At 47.0% G+C, this 23,229-nt stretch overlaps 1 protein-coding gene across 8 annotated transcripts; it reads left to right on the forward strand.

Moving 5' to 3' along the window:
• The first annotated feature begins 1,001 nt into the window (after positions 1-1,001).
• On the forward strand, positions 1,002-23,105 carry chd4a (chromodomain helicase DNA binding protein 4a). 8 transcript variants are annotated; one of them, XM_034601016.1, is made up of 41 exons: positions 1,002-1,020; positions 1,760-1,916; positions 4,765-4,874; positions 5,416-5,658; positions 9,289-9,407; positions 9,622-9,887; positions 10,000-10,130; positions 10,240-10,381; positions 11,335-11,504; positions 11,611-11,841; positions 12,199-12,402; positions 12,514-12,722; positions 12,904-13,035; positions 13,120-13,219; positions 13,596-13,787; positions 14,741-14,941; positions 15,027-15,164; positions 15,375-15,496; positions 15,657-15,830; positions 15,921-16,062; positions 16,316-16,447; positions 16,644-16,761; positions 16,930-17,054; positions 17,178-17,270; positions 17,438-17,576; positions 17,667-17,848; positions 17,932-18,116; positions 18,313-18,404; positions 18,625-18,716; positions 18,804-18,937; positions 19,026-19,170; positions 19,407-19,560; positions 19,695-19,804; positions 19,910-20,198; positions 20,391-20,455; positions 20,576-20,834; positions 20,925-21,033; positions 21,170-21,302; positions 21,727-21,922; positions 22,080-22,255; positions 22,761-23,105. In XM_034601016.1, the coding sequence occupies exons 2-41, from the start codon at positions 1,856-1,858 to the stop codon at positions 22,773-22,775; spliced, it is 6,030 nt and encodes a 2,009-aa protein (XP_034456907.1). In that variant the 5' UTR covers positions 1,002-1,020; positions 1,760-1,855; the 3' UTR covers positions 22,776-23,105. The 8 variants fall into 8 exon arrangements, with proteins under 8 accessions (XP_034456907.1, XP_034456914.1, XP_034456910.1 ...); XM_034601019.1 differs by lacking the exon at positions 1,002-1,020 and adding an exon at positions 1,086-1,323 and having other exon boundaries at positions 20,391-20,456; positions 20,580-20,834; XM_034601015.1 differs by lacking the exon at positions 1,002-1,020 and adding an exon at positions 1,086-1,323.
• Positions 23,106-23,229: the final 124 nt, after the last annotated feature.

A 23,229-nucleotide genomic window follows, 5' to 3' on the forward strand; every position in this document is an offset into this window, starting at 1 on the left:
CAACAACGCAAAAACTCCCCGTGAGTCTCCGCAGGCCCCGAAAAACAGATTAGCTGACGCGACGGCCGTTTATTTCCTGTGTGGCGAGGCGTCCCTCAGAAGCGTCTCCGCCACACCGAGCCCCAGCAGCTCTGCATCTCGCCCCAGTCCAACAAACTGCACACAGTCAATGGTGGGAAAAAACTGTCTAGGACCCAGACGATTTTCCCACCATTGACTGCAATGCATTTCCAAGCAGTGTGTGTGTGAGTGTGTGCAGACAGCTTAACTCAGCTGTTGGCCGGGCTCTCGCACTTCTGGGCTCTGTTTTGAGTTCCGAGGGCTGTGACTGCAGTTTGACCCCGTGACCCCCCCCCCCCCCGTCCGTGGCCCTCCGGCACGCAGCCGGACGCTTTCAACCTGCTCGCACAACTTTTTAATCTGCTTTGGCCTCGGATGGTAAAACTCTCCCCGACGGTGAGTCACGTATGTAGAGGAGTTCTGCTGGTGACGCCTCGTGATGCTGGGGGGGGGAGGTGGGAGTGTGTGTGGGGGGGGGGGGGGTTACGACCGGGTCGCCCCACTATGAGGTGACCCCCCCCCCCCTCGACAGGACGCCTCGCAGCATCCCGTGCACAGCGCTCAGCGGCCGGGCTCACAGCCTCACATACAGTACAGTGCGTGCGCATACATGCAAACATGCACACTCAAGTTAAGCAGTCATGTGGCACACACAGTTGCCATGTGACGGCTTTTCCTTTCTCGCCCCCCCCCCCCCCCCCCTCCCCTCCTTTCTCCTATCTCTCTTTTTGGAGTTATGCTTATTGTGGGATGTCAGTGACTGCACTCATTACTATTATGGGATGCCGCACGGGGGTGGGAGGGGAGGGCGTCTCCATGGTAACCCCGGTTGCTAAGGGAGGGGGTGGAGGTGTATATGCGTGTGCGTGTGCATGTGTGTGTGTGTGTGTGTGTGTGTGAGAGGGGGGGGGGGGGGGCATGCACGGAGGAATGGGGAAGAGACTGTAGGAGAGGGAGGGGGTGAGTGACTATTATGGTCTGTACGTTGCAAGGTAACTATGCAGAGTGGGGGAGGGGTGTGTGTGCGTGTGTGTGTGTGTGCAGGGGGATATTATGGGATGCCTGCCCCCTGATCTCTTTGTGTGTGTGTGCGCGCGCGCCGGGTGTGTGTTAGTGTGCGAGGGAGCGAGAGGAGACGCGTCGTGCGCACACGCTGCCACAGAAAACACGAATTTGTATTTAAATCGTGCGTCTGCGTTTCCTTCACAATAAAGATCCGCCGAGAGGAGACTCAAACTGTGGCGGGAGTTACGGAATCAACTTGTGAGTATCGCTCGGGTTCTGCTTTAATTGTTGGAGGTTGGACCGGAGGTTCTGGTTCAGCTGAGCCGGTGTCGTTAACTCCGGGTCCCGGTCACAAGCGTGCTCGGCGGTTCCTCCCGGTTGTGGACCGGCCGCCGGTTCCGCGGCTGTTAGCACGCATGCTAATGGAAACTACCGATAGTGGCAAGATGGCATGTCAGCTGAAGATGGAGTGAGGGTGCTAATCTTTGTTTGCTGCCCTGCTCGATGGCGACGTGAAGTTCGCAGCTCTCGCCCCGGAGAGAAGCCCATGTGCCGCGGCCGGTGCCGCTCGGGCTTTAAGATGCTGATGTGTTTGTTTTAATGCTAATTATTCACTTCCGTTTTCTTTTCTCTTCTTATTCCCCTGGCCCGCCGCCCTCCCCCCGCTGCTCACCACACACCGGGACCCGGGCAGACTGTGGCCGGGTCACCACTCTGGATTACACACCATAACTTTATTTAGTTAGCTAAAGTGCTAGCTAACTAAGTGGAAAGTTTTCTGCTGTCCGCTATGTCTGGAAGCGAGGACGAGCGGGATGAGTACGGAGCCCCGGAGGAGCGGTTACTGCACGGTAAGACCAGCCTCGTTTGTTAGCCCTAATTGCTAATGTCCATGCTAGCGTGAGCAGATGTTTTTGACGTTCATATCAGTCATGTTTCATTAGCACGGCGGCTAACTACTAGCATCTCGCTGATGCTAACTACCGGTTAGCTGACGGCTACATTAGCAAACTCGCTCCTTTTTTTTTCGCGGCCGCGCTGCAGCCGAACACCTCCCGGTCGAATGGCTCGATGTTACCCGCGAGCCCCGCAGCGACCGCCGGGGTGGATGCCGGCGGGCGAGGCGGGGGAAGTCACGCCGACTAACCGGCATGTTCCCGGGGCCTAACGCTAGCCAGCTACCGGTATTTGTCTTTTACGTGTCGATGACAAGATGGAGGCAGCCAGTTAGCTTGGAAGCTGGCGGATGACGCTCCGCCGTTTCCCCTCCTCATGGCCGGCGCCTCGGTTTGACTGAGCCGGGGCGAAAAGTGGAAAAAGAACCGCGAGCAGTTTGAACACGAGTCCCACTTCCACCCCGGGTGTTTTTATAACATCCACCCCGCACGTTAGCTGCTTTATTCCGCCGCGGCTAAAGTTAGCTTTGTTTATACTTTGTATTATGTCGACGAGCACGCGCCGCGCACACACACACACACACACACACATGCACACGCGCGCACACGGTGGAAGCGTTGAGAACAAATAGTCCTGCGAGTCGCAGAGAAACAGGAAAACCCAGTAAAACACACGTTTTATTCACGAAACGGCACAAACCCGTCATTAGTGTGACACGTGAGGCTGCATCAGCACAATGTGATGTCAACAGAAAGAGGGACTCGATCCAAGAGGAGGGTTCATCACGATATGTTCGTTGTTTTCATTCAAACAGGCAATTTAATCAGTATTCATGTTTCAATATTGATTCTGCAACAACAAACACATCCAGTCCCAAAGGAAAAACCTGTTATTTAACATATCGTATATTGTTTCCTCGGAAAACATTAAAACCTTAATTATGACAATTGGGGAAACAAATATTTCATAAATTCAACCCAAGAGATTGTAACACAGATATCAAAAATATTCGCCATCAATAAACGAATTGTACTAATAAATCCGTGGTGATCAATGTTGTTAGATTTATTAAACGTGCACTAATGAGTGAGCAGCTGGTTCAGTTGTAGTTAACGAGACAATTTAATCTGTAGCACTGCACATGATGATTCTTAATTATTTACTTGATTCATTGAATGAGACTAGTTTGTAAATGTTGTGTTAACCCTGAGAAATACCTGTCACAAACACTCGCAGCCCAAAGTAACACATTTTAAAGTCTCTCAGCCAATGAGGTCAAGTCACAATACACGTTTTTGTGAATTACTATAAATCAGCTTTTGCCCATAAACATTTGTGTTCATACATACATATACGTTTCTTCCACGTAACATCTAGAGAAGTTGTGTATGTATGGAAGTCTGACTTCCTTAAGAGTGTGGATGTAGCCCTAAGATATCTTTTGTACAATACTTTATTCTCATCAATGAAAAAAGCGTCAACATTGTTTACAGGAAAACCGGTTGTTTCCTTTAAAATACTTGTTTTTCTTTCACTTTCATTTACAGTTATTCCCCCACCCACAGACACACAGCTTGTTCTCCTTTAAATGACCTGAAAAGCTCATCACATTAAGGGTCTTTGTTACCAGGTGCATCTTAATGGCAGCCTGCCATTAACTTTTTACCATATTCAATTACTTTAATAGACTCTGAGTGCCGCACACGACTTCCCTCTGAGCCGATGGGGCAGTGCCAGCCTCCGGACTGAGATCCTCTCTGAAGTAACGGCTGCAGCAGAGGGATCATCACAACTAATCAGTTTCAAATTACAGTTTTAACCACGAGAATAAATCCTTTGCATTAACAACCACCACAAGTTTATCTGCTGGTTGTTGGGTTCTCCTGCTGGTTTTCATTCCAACCATGCATTCAAGGGGGGGTCGTTTTACACCCTTTGACATCCGGTGAATGTGGTTACAGCCTGGTAGTGGTGGAACGAGAGTAGAAGGGTTTGCAGTAGAGTTGATACCTCTGATACGGTTACATTAAATCCAGCTGCACCAAATTGAACACACACATAGATATCAGTCCTCTCTCTATATATATATATATATATATATATATATATATATATATATATATATATATATATATATATATATATATATATATATGATGTTTTTAATTAAGATCCATTTATTATTCTCTTGGAAATCAGTGTAAAAACGTCCTGTCTCACAAGGTTAAAGAAAGTGATAAAACATTTCTGGATCTCCCCCAAAATGTTGAGTCCCTTCTTGGCAAATGTCCCATCCTTCCACTAGGTTGAGTGGAAATCTGTTGAGTAGTTTCTGTGTAATCCTGCAGACAAACCAACAAGTGGACAGGGGTGAAAACATAACCTCCTTGATGGAGGGAATTATTTCACTCGAGTAGAAACGGTTTCCAAAATTGTGGAGGTGAGTTCGTGTCTGCAAACGCAGAGGATGTTCCATCCCTACAGAGATCATTGACATATGAATAAGCCGTGATGATTTTTCTTAAATCCTCTTCTTTTCCATTTAACACGAGTAACGATGCTGCAATATGTGTTAGAAGATATCTGACCCAAAATTAAACAAATCAGACTAACGCATGAACAAAAAAATCATAATATAAGTACATAAAAAAAGATGCTCAATGAAATCCTGTTGTGTTCTGTTTTCCTGTGAAATGATAACGTGTACCTGTTTGGCTGGCGTCCGGTTTCCAGCAGGATATGCAAGTGTCTGCTGCTCTGTGCATCTAAACCACGAAGTGTCTCCTCTGGTCTGGTTTGTAGATGACGATGAGGAGGAGATCTCGGAGAACGAGACTCCGAAGGTGAAGAAGAAGAAAAAGGCCAAGAAGAGCAGAGAGAGTAAAGGCAGCAAGAGGCGGTCGCGCAGAGAGGTATGTGTGTGTGTGTGTGGGGTCACTTATTGAAAAGTAAGAAAATACCTTAATCAGTTCAGATTTTGTGTTTTAATAAAATCATGAACAAGTGATTAAAACCCAAAACATTATCTGCTCATGTAGTCGAAACTGCTGAGTGTGGAAATGTTCCAATGCTTTTGATTTAGATTTCTACATTCAGTCTCTTTTATAATCCATTTGTTTCTTTCATCACTTTTTTCTCCATCTAGTTGGATAACAATAAAACTGGACTGATTAATTATCCAGGCTCCAGTAATAAGAGGTCTCGGAAGTGTAGTTAGAACTTTAGAGTCTAACCACTCTGCTCGATGCTAAAATTCAAACAGTTAAATTCATGTGTTTTTGTTTTAAATTTCACCTTTTTTCCATAGAATGAATAAATCTGTACCATGATTCTTAACCTGGCCATAACTAACGTTGTAATACCCAGAGTGTCGAGGTCACTTTCACTGTCCCGTCCTCGAACAACCATCTGTGCTCAGTTTGGTGACGATCATCTTCGCTCTCCTTGTTCCAGGAACTTCCCATCAGCTCCCCGGAGCACATGGACGTCGGAGGGGCCGAAGAGGTGGAAGGTGGTGTCGCTGTGCACCGCACGGACAGCGAGGGCAGCGACTACACTCCAGGGCGCAAGAAGAAGAAGAGGGCCAGCAGTGGCAAGGAGAAGAAGAGGAGCAGCTCCGGGGCCGAGCGGAGCTCCTCCAAGAAGAAGGAGCCGGAGCCCGAGGAAGACGATGACGACGACGATGACGACAGCTCGGTAAGAAAAGGCAGAGAATATGAATATAAGTGTGTCAGGGAATTTTCGGGTTCGTAGCTTTATGTTTTCATGAAGTTCCTCAACACAGACTTTGTTAAACAAGCAGGAAGTGTTTTCCTCTTGAACAAAGCATTTGCACTGTAATTAGACAGAAACCAGAGAAGTCAGAGTTGTCGTGAGTAGAGCAGCGACTGTTCTAAACCTGCCTGCTTGGAATGAGCTGTTTACTTGGTCTGTGGTGATGCTGGCTGCAGTTTTCTCTCTGGAACTCTAAAAGTGACCTGCAGTAACTGAGCTGCGGCAAATAAAGGCCGACTGCAGGTCTCTGCTGCACAAAGAGCTGTTCACCAGTGAAGTCCAGTGACTCCGTTTGAAGAACCCTGAGATGGAGAAGCCGGTTTCCTTGTCACGAGTCGCAACCACCGCTGCTACAGAGCGCCGGTCAGCTGTTTTTATTTAAATTGATATCATATTGACCGTATCGCACCAACACTGCACTTCCTGGGACCCTTAAGCAACACACACGCCACGTGTAAAGATGAGCTGAGTTCTCGAGACACCAGAGACGCGCTCAGACCAATATTTCTGGAATTATTAGATAAACTATTTTGACTCACGTTAATGTCGACACCACGATTCTGTCTGCGGTGCTTTTAAAATTATACATTGAAATATAAAAAAGGGCTCGGTTTAAAGAATCAGAATGGCTGTGATGATTATGTGGGTCAGTAAATGGGCCTGTGATCTGTGTGACCTCAGACCAAACACTGCACAGTGAACATACTTATGGTTACGGCCATAATGCCGATAGAGACGCTCTTTTAGTGTTTTTATTTGGTTGAATAATTTCTAAAGATGCTCTTGTAGGAAAATAACATCCATTATGGTCCCTACTTTGTCAGGACTGATATTTTGACATGTCACATGTGTAAATGATAAAAAAAAATGACTGACGGGCCCCATTCCATTTAGCTGCTTCAGTGTCCTTGTCCTGGCGTTGTCCACTCCGTCTCGCTGTCTGGTCTTCCTGGGTCAGTTGCGCTGAACAGAGCCGTGGTCGATGTTATCGGCAACACCTGAGCTTTTCCTAGCGTGACATGTCTGCCGTGGAACAGGCCCGTAGACTGTGAACCTGTAATGGAGTCGCTCGCGGTTTGACAAACAGACGTGATATGAGAGATGGTTAAACAAAAGAGCTGTTTCTGGAGGACTCTGCGCCCGGTGGCCAATAGGGGGCCTTGTATTTAATGACACATTTGCAGGGGCTGGCGAGTGGGGTGTGTTAAGTGTGTATGTGTGCGTGAGCGTCTGGGGCGGGTGCGTAAGGCATATGTGCTGTTACCATGACAACCCTAGTCTAGTGCGGCACTGCACTGCGCTCCTGACCCCCTTTTATTCTCTTTTTGGTTAAATAAACCCATTTTGATTCATTGGCCAAGATGTCCCTCAGTCCGATCTACAGGCGGAGATGTGGGGGGGGTGGAGTGGAGGAGGAGGAAGGTCACGAACGCCGTCTTCGTCAAAGTGTTGCCAAAGTGGCTGAATTCTATATCTGTGCTCACTTGATCATGTGATGTCAGGGTTTTATTTATTAATACAATACAAGAGGCAAACACTCAAGAGAGAGAGAGATGTGGGGGGGGGGGAGAAACCATTTGCAGTTCATCACCAGCAGCTTGATTTCTAACAAACATTTATTGGTTCCATCTTCTCTAGTGTGAAGATTTTCTGCTTTTCTATTTTCAAACGGATTGTTTTGTGGGTTTTAAACGGATCGATCAGAGAGAACAGGATCTGTGAGGTCATAACCTTGAGCTCGGGTCAATTATAGCTGTAAAAATGAGTTATTATTATCTGATGTTTTTTTAATTAGTTGAGAAAATAACAGTTAAATGATTCTTCAGTTAAATTAGTGTTAATTTCAGCCTGTTTTGATTAGATTTTATTAGTTGATGATCAGAAGTCAGAGAGCAGGGACAAAGTTCAGAGAACTTAAAAATCATTTATACAATCTGTAAGTTTATAAAACATCTACATTTAATCAGATTTCCTTATGTTAACGTGATTTGATTGACGGAACACAACATTTCTAAAAGATCATTTAAAATCACACTTTTTAATTTCATAATCGACACAATAACTTAACAATTATCATCTGTTTCTTGATGACGTAACAAATCAAGTGCTTTTGTTCTATCTGAACAAAGGGGACCACGTCATTTGTTTTCCTGAACGTTGCTCATTTCAGATGTTCGTCCCCTTTAACCTCTGAACCGAGCAGTTGAGGTCTGATTTAAAAAGTCATAATAATAGTTTAAAAAGCTTTATCAAATCTGATCCAGTTGTTGTGGACAGAGTTTTATGCCACTCGGATTATAAACAGCTTCTGGCGGAACAACTTTGAGTATTGTTGGGTAAAACAACGACGTGGACCCGTGAATAAGAGGCTCTCGCTGATGTGCAGGGGGGGGGGGGTGCAGACAGAAGTCTTCTGATAAGAGGTGGAGAGTTTAGCCTTCGTGATGCACAAGGACACAGCAGAGCTTTTTAAAGCCTCTACATGAAACGGCGTTAATCAGAAAAATTCCACAGATCCATAAAAAAAAAAGCCACCGCTGGTTCCACGTGTTGGTCACTTGTTCTGAGCGTGATTGGTCGGCAGCGGCAGCTTCTTACGTCAAGAGCTGTGGATAATAGATGTTCACAAAGACACCAGTTGTGTTGTCTTTTTGTCACATATTGAGTTATGGCTACGCAGCTTTGCGTGTGTCTGCTAAACCAGGTTGTCCACCACACTTCTGTCGTCTAACCTATTGATCGGATTAGCATTGATTGCTCCACACTTACCAGGTTAAAGTGGTCTTGGGTTAGGGTTAGTCTGTAATTATCTTCATTTATGTTCAATTAAATTCACGTCCTCGTATTTGAGTTGCATTGTTAATTAATACATTTCAGTGTCGACTGGGAGAAGTATGTGAACCCCTGAGCTAACGACATCAACACAAGCTTATTGGAGTCAGGAGTTATCCAAACTGGAGTCCAGTAAATGAAAGCAGACCGGAGGTGTGGCCTAGAGCTACGTCGTCCTATAAAAAAACATTTGCACGTCTTCAGTTTGCTCCTCACAAGAAGCATCTGCTGACGTGAACCATGCCTGGCGGGGGGGATGTTCCAGAAGACTTGCGGTCAAGAGTCGTGGAGTCGCACGAGGCAGGGAAGGGTTACAGAGGCATTTCAAAAAGTTAAGATCAGTCCGATAAGTAATCCTCAAGTGGAGCCGATTTCAGTTCTGTGGCCACTCAGCCGAGAAGTCGCAGAATGATCAGTGAGGTAAAAGAAAGCGCTGGAGGCTTAAAGGAATCATTGCAGCTGGTTAACATCTCAGACGTACAGGGAGCGAGCAAAGTGGACGTCACTGCAGGCAGCTCTGGAGGAAGAACGGCTCCTCATCAATACACAGACTGTTTGTTTCAGGTTCCAGTGGGTGTCACATACAGAGATGATTCCTCTTCAGCACGTTGTCTTTGTTCGCACTTGGATAAAGATCAGAACACATTTCAGGACCAAGTAGAAAAACATGTAAACATTTGTTATCGTTGATGCTTATTATTTCTGTTGCTTTTCCCGTAGGAGCCAAAGTCTTCATCCCAGCTGCTGGATGACTGGGGAATGGAGGACATTGACCACGTTTTCACTGAGGAAGACTACCGCTCTCTGACCAACTACAAGGCCTTCAGCCAGTTCGTCAGGTACATGCACACACGCAGATAATAATCCCTCAGTTTACGTTTGATTAGATATAGTCCTTTTCTTTTAATTCTCATTACATTATTTACTTAGCAGACAATCCCAGGTTGTGCTGGTTTTTAGCTTCTGTTTGTTTGTGAATGTGATAAACTCTTTTTTTTGATTGGCGCTCCCAAAGTTTTAGTACATTTTTAATCCTCTGATTCTCGTCTTCAGGCCCCTCATCGCAGCCAAGAACCCCAAGATCGCAGTGTCCAAGATGATGATGGTTCTGGGCGCCAAGTGGCGTGAGTTCAGCACCAACAACCCGCTAAGGGGAGCCGCTGCTGCCAACGCCGCCCTGGCCACCGCCAACGTACCTGCCGCTGTGGACAACATGGTGGCAGAGGTTGTCCCGATTGCCCCTCCACCTCCGGCCCCAGTAGAGCCCCCGCCGCCGCCTGCGCCGCCGCTACGGAAGGCCAAGACCAAGGAAGGCAAAGGTATAGTAGACAGAAGGGGTCAGAACAGTCATGGGTTCAACAAAAGAAATGTGAAGCAGTGAAACAACAGGTCAAATGTTTTCCTTTGACCTATTTTCATTTTGTTCTGTAGGTCCGAACGCCCGCAAGAAGACAAAACCTACGCCGAAGCCTCAAGACAAAAAAAATAATGCCAAGACCAAGAAAGTGGCTCCTCTCAAAATCAAACTTGGCGGCTTCAACAGCAAAAGGAAACGCTCGTCGGTATGAAACATTTCCCCCCTCTCTCATTTCTCCTTTCCTTCTTGTCTGTGTATATAATGTACAGGAACGTGTTTTTAACACAGCTGGACATGTGTTTGTTTGTGCTCAGAGCGAAGAGGACGAGCCTGAAGTAGACAGCGACTTCGAGGACGGCAGCATGAACAGTGTCTCCGTCTCAGAGGGATCGAACAGTCGCAGCAGCCGAACCAAAAAGAAGCAGTCGTCCAAGAGCAAACCCAAGAAGAAGAAAGGTACGTCCACACGTTTCTCCCTGGACTGAATTAAACCCCCCCGCGGTTAAACCCAGTCCACTTCTTCATCCTCGTTATCATCATCATCATCATCATCATCATCGTCATTCAGCTCTCTCTTTCCCCTCTTGTCACTAATCGCCTTCCATCAGTTGTGTGTAATCTGTTGGCGCTGAACGCATCACGCTGGGTTTTTCATGCTTTACCTGGTGACTCAGAGCTGGACCTGTGCACGCGGCGGCAGGTCGAGTCTACAGATTGAAAATTGCAGGGTAATGGTAATGGCTGAGTGCCGGGTAAAGCATTCCACAGACAAGTCTCGGTGATAAAAGGTGGTTTATATACACACACACACACACACACACACAGATTAGTCACTGAGACTGAGTCAGCGTAGTTTGTTATATTTAGAAGAACGACCTCTTGGTCTAGTTGACGCCTGCCGACGCATCGCATGTAGCTGCCGTCACGAGTGAAGCTCGAGGGACATCGGCTGAATTCAGAAGGAACTGATTCACTGTGGAAATGCTTTAAATTGAAGCTCCGGTGTTTCTGTGTTGTCTGTGATGAGATTAGGGAAATAAACGGGTTTGTTGCCCTTTTTAAAATCTCCCAGAATACACAAAGCATGTTGTATTTTTTAATTTGTTAAACTTCAAAAATGTGAAACTTTAGACTCTTCAGGTAGATCAGTGAACTTGTTGTAAACACGGAGGATGGAACATAAACGGATATTTCTATTTTTGTAGAGAAGCCTTTTAATTTCAGTCTGTCGGTGTTGCTCAGGAAATGCGTTCATGAGAGGAAAGTGACTCATCGAGTGGGTTTCCCCTCCGACAAACAACAAACACCCGGCACAGCGTCGTAAATTCAGAGCCTTGATTATAGTCACGTCCTGCGTCTCTCATTAAATGTCAAATGTTGGTCTAAGTGTTTTTTGTGCTTCGCATCAGAAGCTGAGGATGGAGACGGGTATGAGACGGACCACCAGGATTACTGCGAGGTGTGTCAGCAGGGCGGCGAGATCATCCTGTGTGACACTTGTCCGAGAGCGTACCACATGGTCTGCCTGGACCCCGACATGGAGAAGGCCCCCGAGGGCACCTGGAGCTGCCCGCACTGTGTAAGCTACATGTCTTTAGGAATAAGAAACTTTAAATGTGAGATATATATAACAGAGTGTTAAATATAAAAGCTGAAATCCTCACGTCTCGCTCTCTGCGTCTCAGGAGAAGGAGGGCATCCAGTGGGAGGCCAGGGAGGAAGTCTCAGAGGTCGAGGAGGACCCCGTCGAGGCAGAAATGGAGGAGGACGACCACCACATGGAGTTCTGCAGGGTCTGCAAAGACGGAGGAGAGCTGCTCTGCTGCGACTCGTGCCCCTCGTCCTACCACATCCACTGCCTCAACCCGCCGCTCCCGGAGATCCCCAACGGAGAGTGGATCTGCCCGCGCTGCACGGTGAGTCGCCCGCGAGGTTTGATCAGCTGAGCACGTTGAGAATATCTGTTAAACCTGGAGACGTTCAAACAGCCGGTCGATGTTTCTGCTCTCGATCAGTAGTTCCTGATTAGAAGAAGTTTTTATTGATCCAGTCGGTATTTATTCGCCTGCTTAGGTCAGCGTGGCTTAATTAAAGGTTAAAAATACAACAATCACATTCTACAAACAACTGGAGAATAAGCAGAGGCACATTTAGAGGTTGTCGGGTTTAATTGCAGCTTTAACGAATCCGAGATCCTCAAATATTGGTCTGTGAAGCAGTTAGAAGAAATGAATAAACAACGGTGAATAACGTCGGCCTCTCCTCTCCTGCAGTGTGCCCCCATAAAGGGGAAGATCCAAAAGATCCTGACTTGGCGTTGGGGCGCCATTCCTCCCCCCACTCCTGTCCCTCGCCCTCCGGAGCTTGCAGCAGACGCCCCCGACCCCTCCCCGCTGGTAGGGCGGCCGGACAGGGAGTTCTTCGCCAAGTGGTCCAGCATGTCGTACTGGCACTGCTCCTGGGTCACAGAGCTCCAGGTGTGTGGGACAACAAACGCATACACACACGTTAAACACTTTAGTTTCTCTTCTTTGTGTTCATATCATACATGTATTTACATCTCTCACTCCCTCCCCCCCCCCCGTCAGCTGGAACTCCACTGCCAGGTGATGTTCAGGAACTACCAGAGGAAGAACGACATGGACGAGCCGCCGCCCATCGACTCTGGCGAAGGGGAGGAGAACAAGAGCTTGAAAAGGAAAAGCAAGGACCCCATGTACGCACAGCTGGAGGAGAAGTACCTCCGCTTCGGGATCAAGATGGAGTGGCTGATGATCCACCGCATCATCAACCACAGGTCGGCGCACTGACGTGACTCGTCTGTCCGTCTTAAACGTAACGATTATTAACGATAAAAAGAGAAAAAACTGTAAAATACAACAAATCTCTTCTTGGACGTCGGGATAGTTTTAAACTCTTAATATTGACTCATTTCTTCGTCACAGTGAATGAGTTCTTTTCTCCGCTGTGTTTTCCAGTGTGGACAGAAAGAACAACGTCCACTACCTGATCAAGTGGCGAGAGCTGGCGTACGACCAGGCGACGTGGGAGGCCGACGACATGGACGTTCCCGAGTTTGACCCGTACAAAGTGCAGTACTGGCACCACAGGTTAGAAACAGTCCCACTGCGACGTCACAGCTGAGCACCTCAGGCAGCGCACAGTGGTTTGCTAACTGCGCGTGTTTGTTCCAGGGAGCTGATGATGGGAGACGAGGGGAGACCCGGCAAGAAGATAAAGGTCAAAGGACGATTCAAGCGTCCGGACAGGCCTCCAGAGAACCCCGTCATAGACGTGAGTCCAGACTGTGGATTCTTCTTATCAGTATGAATTCTGAATTTAATGACTCTGAAGTCATCAACAAGTTTGACTTTGTGATCGTGTTCAAACTCGTAACAATTTACGAGGAGTCAGCTTTCACGTCCCTGGAACGGGTTTTTTCAGACCTCCTCTGTAGCAGTTTTAAAGTTTGACGAGACATTTAAAATCTTTATCTAACAAACACAATGCCAGAGTTTATTGAAAGACATTTTTCAGGAAACAACTGTCAGCATACGAAGAATCAAACCACGGCTGGGTCTATAATACGTAAACCTGCAGAAACCCTGAAAGTGAGATCTGTCTTCATTTGACCGTGTTTATTAATCTCTTCGTGGTTTCCCGTTTGCAGCCGACGATAAAGTTTGAGCGTCAGCCGGAGTACCTGGACGTCACGGGCGGGACGCTGCACCCCTACCAGCTGGAGGGTCTGAACTGGCTGCGGTTCTCCTGGGCTCAGGGCACAGACACCATCCTGGCTGACGAGATGGGGCTGGGGAAGACGGTGCAGACGGCCGTCTTCCTCTCCTCGCTGTACAAAGAGGTTTGTTGTAAACATCACCCCCCCCCCCCCCCGGTTCCACACACACTGAATCTGTAAACTGTCTCTGTGGGGAAAAGCTTCTTTTCAACCTGGAAACTGAAGAAGTTGTTAGTTTTGCCTTTAAAGTTTCTCTTCTCTGTGATTTTTTTTTGATCGGTTTAGTTTCATCAATCGGTTTTTAAACTTTATTGTGTGCCTGTCAATAAGTAGCTGACGTCCTATTGGCCGGGAACCGTTCAGCCATTTTGTGTAAGTCGGTGAAATCTGACGACATTAAGTTGGATTCTGAACAGTAAACATTCACAGGCTGTAATCACGTGTGTAGCTACTGCCACCTAAAGTTGGGAGGCCAGAATACACTTCCTGTCCAGCAGGAGCTCTTTTTTAAAATGTTATAATTTGTTCTCACACTGAATTTACACTTTTATACATTTTATCAACTTTTAAAAAATATAGTGAAGTTCAGAATTCCAGGTTCGTGATCTGGATCTTTTTTAAAGTAAAAATTAGAACAGTAACAATAAGTGACTTGATCAGTTGATTTCATGATTTTTGAGTTTGGTTTGTTTCGGTAACTTTATAGACGGACATAATAAGCAATAACTTTATTGTTTTTTTTTCTATTTTGACATCTCACAGGATTCATTAGTCATTTGAGGCAGTTATGCAGATTACCTCTATTGATGGTAAATAGAAAATGAGCAAATACTGTTTTTTTTCCTTTCAAGTTTATTTTATGTTCCTCTTTATTTGTGATGTGCAGCTGCCCTACTTCCACTTCCGTTTGAAAAACAAGATTATGATTATTATATTACTCTGGAGCTTCGTGGCTGACGACCACAAATAACAAAGCAATAACAGACGGAAACTGTGAAATACCCAGTTTATCAATTGAAACACACGACCATTGTTTTGTTGGACACGCTGAGCTCATTTCCTGTCTCCATCTCCAGGGCCACTCCAAGGGGCCGTTCCTGGTCAGCGCGCCGCTCTCCACCATCATCAACTGGGAGCGAGAGTTTGAAATGTGGGCGCCCGACATTTATGTTGTGACATACGTTGGCGACAAAGACAGCAGGGCCGTCATCCGAGAGAACGAGTTCTCCTACGAGGACAACGCCATCCGAGGAGGGAAGAAGGCCTCCAGGATGAAGGTGAGAGACGACTGACATGAAGAATCCCAACGCCTCAGTAAATCCAAACAGTTTCAACATCTTTTCTGTCGCTTCCCTCCAACAGAAAGACTCGGCAGTCAAGTTCCACGTCCTGCTGACGTCCTACGAGCTGATCACCATCGACATGGCGATCCTGGGCTCCATAGACTGGGCCTGCCTGGTGGTGGATGAGGCTCACAGGCTGAAAAACAACCAGTCCAAGGTACAGAGGGACGCTTTCATCGACAGGAGTCTGTTTTATCAACTTGTCTTTCGAAGTTTAAGATTTAATTTCAAAGCTCTGATCTCTGAATCTGTTTTTTATACTATCGTCCTGTTAACGACCACAGTCAGAGACATGTCTGAATTAAAGGCATGTGACTGTAGGTGCAGCTGTAACTCATGAACGTGCTCCGTGTTTCCTCTGCCACAGTTTTTCCGGGTGTTGAACAACTACCCTCTGCAGCACAAGCTGCTGCTGACTGGAACTCCTCTGCAGAACAACCTGGAGGAGCTTTTCCACTTGCTCAACTTCCTCACACCTCTGCGGTTCAGGTACGCTGCAGATGCTGTTGTATGAAATATCACGTTACCCACAATAAAAACGCAGCTCCCTATAATCTTAATGTTGATGAATAAACACAGTTTCTTCATCTGCGATCAGCATTGTGTGGAGGCAGGAAATTAAATCACGTCTGCATCTCTGTGTCCACAGTAACCTGGAAGGCTTCCTGGAGGAGTTCGCCGACATCGCCAAGGAGGACCAGATCAAGAAGCTGCACGACATGCTGGGTCCGCACATGCTCAGGAGGCTGAAGGCCGACGTCTTCAAGCACATGCCCTCCAAGACCGAGCTCATCCTGCGAGTGGAGCTCAGCCCCATGCAGAAGTGAGTCGGAGCGAGAGTCGCAGGGACGAGATGTTGTCGTCAATGTTACGACTAGAGGTGTAAATTGTTGTATCTGTTTGTTCTCTGTAGGAAGTACTACAAATTCATCCTGACAAAAAACTTTGAGGCCCTGAACACCAAAGGTGGAGGAAACCAGGTTTCTCTGCTCAACGTGGTCATGGACCTGAAGAAATGCTGCAACCACCCCTACCTCTTCCCTGCGGCCGCTATGGTACAGAAACTGTTTCAGTGAAGGGTTGTTAAGAAGTAGAAGAAGAAAGTATAGAATAAATGTGCTTTAGTGTGTTTTGATAGGATCTGTTGATTTAAATTTAAGATCCTCAATTTTCTTAGATATTAAAAGTTTCTACTTTGGGAATATAATAAGCGGAATATTGTTTCTTTGAACTTGGATCCACCCTTTTGCTGAAACTGACACTTCAGAGTTCACCGAGCGTTAATGTTTGATTGGTTCCTCCTGACAGGAAGCTCCGAGGATGCCCAACGGGATGTACGACGGCGGCGCTCTCGTTAAGGGTGCCGGGAAACTGACGTTGCTGCAGAAGATGATGAGGAAGCTGAAGAATGGAGGACACAGAGTACTTATCTTTTCACAGGTACGGCAAAATATGATCTCAATAATCAAAGTGACCAAAGTTGAAAAGCTAAATTATAATGAACAAATTGATGGTTTTTGTTGATGCACCTAAGGGATGTTTTCTTTTCTGCAAAGACTCAAAGCTTTTAAATATTTTTTAATTTTATTCATTACAAAATACTTGAGACTTCACAAATCTTCTCCTCTGTCTGTAGATGACGAAGATGTTGGACCTGCTGGAGGATTTCCTGGAGAACGAGGGCTACAAGTACGAGAGGATCGACGGAGGAATCACAGGCGGGATGAGACAGGAAGCCATCGATCGCTTCAACGGTGAGACGGGAAACAAAAACATCAATTCTGTGATTTAATCTTTGCTTCGTCCTTTGTCTTCGACTCCAAATTTCACCCAAATGAAAACGATGACCATTAAAACCATAGGCCACTAACGCAAAACGTGTATATTAATATACTGATCTTGCTTTGTCTCCTCCCGCTCAGCTCCTGGAGCCCCTCAGTTCGCCTTCCTGCTCTCAACGAGAGCCGGAGGTCTGGGTATCAACTTGGCCACCGCTGACACCGTCGTGATCTACGACTCGGACTGGAACCCTCACAACGACATCCAGGTACGGGAGGAGCAGCGCGACTCTATTCTCCTGCATTAAATCCAATGTTTCTATCTGGTTAACATGTGAAGCTTGGTTGTGTTGTTTGTTAACGACATGTCTAACTTCCTCCTCCCTGTTCAGGCCTTCAGCCGAGCTCATCGTATCGGTCAGAACAAGAAGGTGATGATCTACCGCTTCGTTACCAAGGCCTCTGTGGAGGAGAGGATCACTCAGGTAATCACGACTTCTTCTCTTTTACAGCGTTTATAACTTTCACACACTCATAGATCCACGAATTATTCTCTGAGAAATAAGTGAACAGATTTCCGGCGAACGTTTGAGACGGAAACATGTTAAACTTGTGATTTTCTGACCCGTGTTGTCCTCCTGCCTTCATCCAGGTCGCCAAGAAGAAGATGATGCTGACTCACCTGGTGGTCAGACCTGGCCTCGGATCCAAGACCGGCTCAATGTCCAAACAGGAGCTGGACGACATCCTCAAGTTCGGAACCGAGCAGCTCTTCAAGGACGAGTTAGAGGGTGAGGATGGATTTAAGATCCGCAGGAACAAGAGGTTTTAATGAAAGACGCGGATAAGTGAGATTTTAACTGATGTGTCTGCGTCTTCAGGTTTTCACCGGTCTAACAACAAGGAGGAGGACAGCAGCATCATTCACTACGACGACAAGGCCATCGACCGGCTGCTGGACAGAAACCAGGACGCCACCGACGACACGGAGCTGCAGAGCATGAACGAGTACCTGAGCTCCTTCAAGGTGGCTCAGTACGTGGTCAAAGACGAGGAGGAGGAGGTGAGCGCCTGCAGCTGGTTGACGTCTCCTTGCACTGTTTCCCCGTCCCTTCCTCCCTCTCACGTCTTTCCCCCGTCGCTCAGGAGGAGGAGGTGCAGCGGGAGATCATAAAGCAGGAAGAGAGCGTGGATCCCGACTACTGGGAGAAGCTGCTGCGTCACCACTACGAGCAGCAGCAGGAGGATCTGGCCCGAAACCTCGGCAAAGGCAAACGAATCCGCAAGCAGGTCAACTACAACGACGGCTCCCAAGAAGACAGAGGTAGGAGGGCGATTACTTCATCAACATCAGGTACATCACGTTTGCTTTATTTAAAAGGGGAGAATGCACATTGCATCAGTCTCTGTACGTCTGCGTCTTTCTCTGTTGGCATTTACTTATTCATGAAATGATGAACGCACAGACCTACATGGGAATTGTTCAAATCTTATTGGACTTTGGTTTTAACCTAATGTTTATCTCAAAGCTGATTGGCAGGATGACCAATCCGACGGCCAATCGGATTACTCTGTGGCCTCAGAGGAAGGAGACGAGGACTTTGACGAGCGATCAGAAGGTGAGGACGGTTATTCCTGTTTTGAAGTGATTATTAATAAATAAAATAACATCTGGAGCCTCTGGTTTAGTTTAATCATGTAAACGCAGAATAAACAAATCCAAGATATGAAAACAGACAAAGATGCAGAAACTGTAAAGATTCATCAACTTAAAAATAAAAAAACTGATCACAGCCGAGCATCATTTTTCATCTGTGTATTCACTTGTTTTCTCTGCAGCTAACTCCCGCAGGCCGAACAGGAAGGGCCTCCGCAACGACAAGGACAAACCACTGCCCCCCCTGCTGGCCAGGGTGGGAGGCAACATCGAGGTGAGCAGCTCGGCTCCCGTCCGGCTCCATTTGATACGGTTTTAAAGTTAACTCTCCTGTTTCTAAAGATCTCTTGTCTTTCTCCAGGTGTTGGGTTTCAACTCTCGGCAGAGGAAGGCCTTCCTGAACGCAGTGATGCGTTATGGGATGCCTCCCCAGGATGCCTTCACCACCCAGTGGCTGGTCCGAGACCTGCGAGGGAAGTCTGAGAAAGAGTTCAAGTAAGTTTTGAAATAATTGTCTAAATGCACCGTGACTCCCTCCTGCTGGAGACTCTGCTCATTTTAACTCTCTCTCTCTCTCTGTCAGGGCCTACGTCTCTCTGTTCATGCGTCACCTTTGCGAGCCCGGAGCTGATGGCGCCGAGACCTTCGCAGACGGCGTCCCCAGGGAAGGGTTGTCACGGCAACATGTCCTCACCCGTATCGGCGTGATGTCGCTTATTCGAAAGAAGGTAAGAAACAGACAACACGAAGAACAGCTGACTTTAGTTTGACACGTGGACACACCGCCTCCTGGTGGATTTATCGATTTAGATGGTTTTAATGTTCAATTGTTCATGTTTCTGATAGGTTTGGTGTTAATTCCCTATTTGATGAAACGTGCTGACGTCATAATGACAGCGTAACGAGCACGTGTATTTTTTTTTACGGTCGGTACTAAGTCGATTTTCCTCCGCTTGTTTTCCAGGTGCAGGAGTTTGAGCACGTGAACGGTCAGTGGTCGATGCCGTGGATGGCCGAGCTGGAGGAGAACAAGAGGGCGGCAGCTCAGCCCGAGTCGCCCGGGAAAACCCCGTCCACCGGAACCCCCGCTGACACGCAGCCCAACACTCCTGCTCCAGGTAACACACACACACACACACACACACACACACAAGTTACTCTTCAACCTTTTCACTGTAAATTAGTCTCTTAACAAAAGATTTCTTGATAGAATGTAAATATAAATATACTAATCAAGTCTTTTTGTTTTTAGTTGACGAGTCGCTAAAGAGCGACGAGGCTTTGAAGGAAGGAGAGAAGGAGGTGAAGAAAGAGGTCGAGGCAGAAAAGAACAGCAAAGAGCCGGCGAAGGTGTCGGACGAGGTGAGACTCGAACATTTTTATTCCTACTCTCAGAATTTAAAAGTAGAAGAGGAGAAAGTTCCCCTCCGTCGTGTGTCTCTAAATCCGTCTCTACGTCTGCTCCAGGTGATCGCGATTCCAGACGATGACGAGAAGAGTCCGCCAGCAGCGGAGGAAGAGGAGAAGAAGAAGAACGGGGAGGAGCCGATGGAGACGGACAAACCCAGCAAAGGAGAAGCAGAGAGCGCGAAAGAGAAGGAGGGCGAGACGGAGGAGAAGAAGGAGAAAGAGAAGGAGAAGGAGAAAGAAGGCGTGAGCGAGAAGAAAAGTCCGGAGGCAGCAGAGGAAACAAAGACTCCTTCAGAGGAAAAGACGGACGCGGCAGAGGTCAAACCTGAGGACGTGGAGGTCAAAGGTAAAACACGTGATTTTAAAAGTTCACTTCAAGGAATCAAATCTTCAGATGAACCTCAGCTTGATTTTTAAACATTTCAGAGTCTTGTGGTTGTGATCTGAAAAAAATGTTATTAAAAAGTTTAAGTTACATTTAAAATGTTCCTTCTGTTGCTGTCGTTGTTTGAATGTTTTTTTATCTCCGTCTTTGCAGCAGAAGAAAAGAAAGAAGACAAGACAGAAAAGATGGAAACAACACCGGCTGCAGACGAAAAGAAAGGTTCTTAACTCTGTTCCTCTTTTTAAACATTTAAAACATTTCACACAGGAACAAGAATCATTCAGGTCAGAGATTTATGTTCTTTAAATCAATTGTCGTCATTTCTTGTGTCTCCTCACGCAGCCGATACGAAGGAGGAGAAAGAGACTCCGAAGGAGGAGGCGACGGCCAAACTGCAGAACGGCGAAAGCAAGGAGAGCGCCGCCCCCACCCCCGCTGCTGCCGCTGCCACTGCTGCCACCCCCGCCGCCGCCGCTGCCACTGCTGCCGCTGGCGCCACTGCCCCCGCCGCCGCTGCCACTGCTGCAGCCGTCAGCGAGGAGAAGAAGAAGGCGAAGACCAGGTTCATGTTCAACATCGCAGACGGAGGATTCACAGGTACAAACACAAACACACACACTCGCAGAAACCCGCAGTGTCGAGTTGTGTTGTCATTTTGTTGCTGACGTCGTCTCCCTCTCCTTTCAGAGTTGCACTCCTTGTGGCAGAACGAGGAGCGCGCTGCCACGGTTACCAAGAAAACCAATGAGATTTGGCATCGTCGCCATGACTACTGGCTGCTGGCCGGCATCATACAGTATCCTTTTCCCGCATCAGTGACGTTGGTGTAACAGTCAGTTGTTTGTGTTTGAGTCCGTCTGTCGACCTCCGGCTGGGATTTTAAAAACGTGTACGTGTCAATTTGTTGTGGCCCTTGACCGCGACGCCCGTAGACACGGCTACGCTCGCTGGCAGGACATCCAGAACGACGTGAAGTTCGCCATCCTCAACGAGCCCTTCAAGGGGGAGATGAACCGAGGGAACTTCCTGGAAATCAAGAACAAGTTCCTCGCCAGACGCTTCAAGGTACGAACGAGTGGTCGGTTGCTTAGTAACAAGCAACAGTGATGGTGAAAGGTAGGAGGAGGGATTTCTGTACTCTGAGCGACTGCGAGGTTTCTGACAGGAAGTGTTAGCCGCTGGGAGTCGAGTCATGTGACTGATGCGAACCGAGACTAAAACACAAGCCCAGAGTTTTCAAACTAGAACGAAACTAAACGAGACTTTACCGAAGTTACACAAGTCTCTGATGACGAGGCTGGAAACTGTGGCGTCGTGTGGACGTAGCACGTAACCATAGCAACGGTGATTTGTAATCGTCTGTAGCCTCAGTCCTGGTTTAAGCTTTTTTTTTTAAATAAACGACGACAAACCAGAACAGAAAAACCAGTATAGATTGGTTGGGGTCGCTCTCCAGTCGACTCCTCGCTGACCTCCTCCTCCCTTCCAGCTGTTGGAGCAGGCGCTGGTGATCGAGGAGCAGCTGCGCCGCGCCGCCTACCTCAACATGTCGGAGGACCCCTCCCACCCCTCCATGGCCCTCAACACGCGCTTCAGCGAGGTGGAGTGTCTGGCAGAGTCGCACCAGCACCTCAGCAAAGAGTCCATGTCCGGGAACAAGCCGGCCAACGCCGTCCTGCACAAAGGTAAAGACGGCGTCCGACGAAACGGGAATCCCAGCTGTGATTTCACTTTTTAAAAACAAGCGGATGAAACTTTTCGTGAGAATCGATTTTAATGTTTGATCGTTGAAATGCTGCGACAGTTCCTCATCGCTCGCCCCCCCCCCCCTCTCTCTCTTAGTGCTGAAGCAGTTGGAGGAGCTGCTGAGTGACATGAAGGCAGATGTCACCCGTCTCCCAGCAACCATCGCCCGGATACCGCCGGTCGCCGTGCGGCTCCAGATGTCCGAGAGGAACATTCTGAGCCGGCTGGCGAGCCGAGGCCCCGAGACACAGACGCAGGCACAGACACAACAGGTAACACACACACACACACACACACACACACACACACACACACACACACACACACACACACACACACACACACACACACACACACACACACACACACACACACACACTTGAAGTTGTCGTCAGTTTTTTTTTTTCAAAACACTTAAGTTTAATAAACTTTATTTACAGGTGAATGTTTACATCTGAAAACTAATATTAATTTTGTCCATAACAAACTTAGGAAGAGAAACTTTTCCTTTATATTATTATTATTATTATTATAACTTATCTGGAGACGTACAAATAGAAAAGATGAGTTATTTTAATGTCTCGTCTTTAACCGATCAGGTTTCAGAGGTCAAAGGTCACAGTGACATGCTGGTGATTCTTGTTCTAACTTTAAATACATTTATTTACAAAGCTTTGCGATACAATAACTAAATGTGACCGTTGAAGATGTATTAAATATTTGTTGGTTCTTAACGACGTCGCGTCTCAGAAGTGTAACTTCCTGTTTCTCCTTCAGATGTCGCAGCAGTAAACTCAACCTCGGCTCTTTACCTCGGAAACCACCCCCTGCCTCACCTCGACATTCCTGATTGGTGCACAGCAGAATGACGGATAGCGCGCCCAAGCTTGACACCACGCCCAGACCACGCCCCCACCCACCCCCCCACCCTCCCCCAAACAGACTTTACAGAGTTTTTCTGGACGTTCGATTCCCTCCCCCCCCGACCCACAAGTTTGAGGCGGTGGACAGAAAAGCTATTTTATTTTTTTTCCTCCTTTTTTCAATTTCTGTATTAATATTATTGATATAATGTTATTATGATGTTTTTTTGGGACCTAAATAAAAAATAAAAAAAACAAATTAAGTATTTGTTTTGTACGGAAGCCCTGAACGGACATGGGATCATACATTTTATGTTATTACATTTTGATTTCCTCTGTTTTCCCGAGATGACGGGAAATAAATGAAATGAGGAAATTAAAAT

Source organism: Hippoglossus hippoglossus, chromosome 11 (genome assembly GCF_009819705.1).
Source record: "Hippoglossus hippoglossus isolate fHipHip1 chromosome 11, fHipHip1.pri, whole genome shotgun sequence".
Classification (NCBI taxonomy): Eukaryota; Metazoa; Chordata; class Actinopteri; order Pleuronectiformes; family Pleuronectidae; genus Hippoglossus; species Hippoglossus hippoglossus.

Bases quoted from the DNA above. Each gene is read 5' to 3' on its own strand.
- chd4a (XM_034601016.1), top strand. From the start codon at position 1,856: ATGTCTGGAAGCGAGGACGAGCGGGATGAGTACGGAGCCCCGGAGGAG. The intron at 18,938-19,025 runs GTAAGTTTTGAA...TCTCTCTGTCAG, and splicing joins AAGTCTGAGAAAGAGTTCAA to GGCCTACGTCTCTCTGTTCA. The intron at 20,199-20,390 runs GTAAAACACGTG...CCGTCTTTGCAG, and splicing joins TGAGGACGTGGAGGTCAAAG to CAGAAGAAAAGAAAGAAGAC.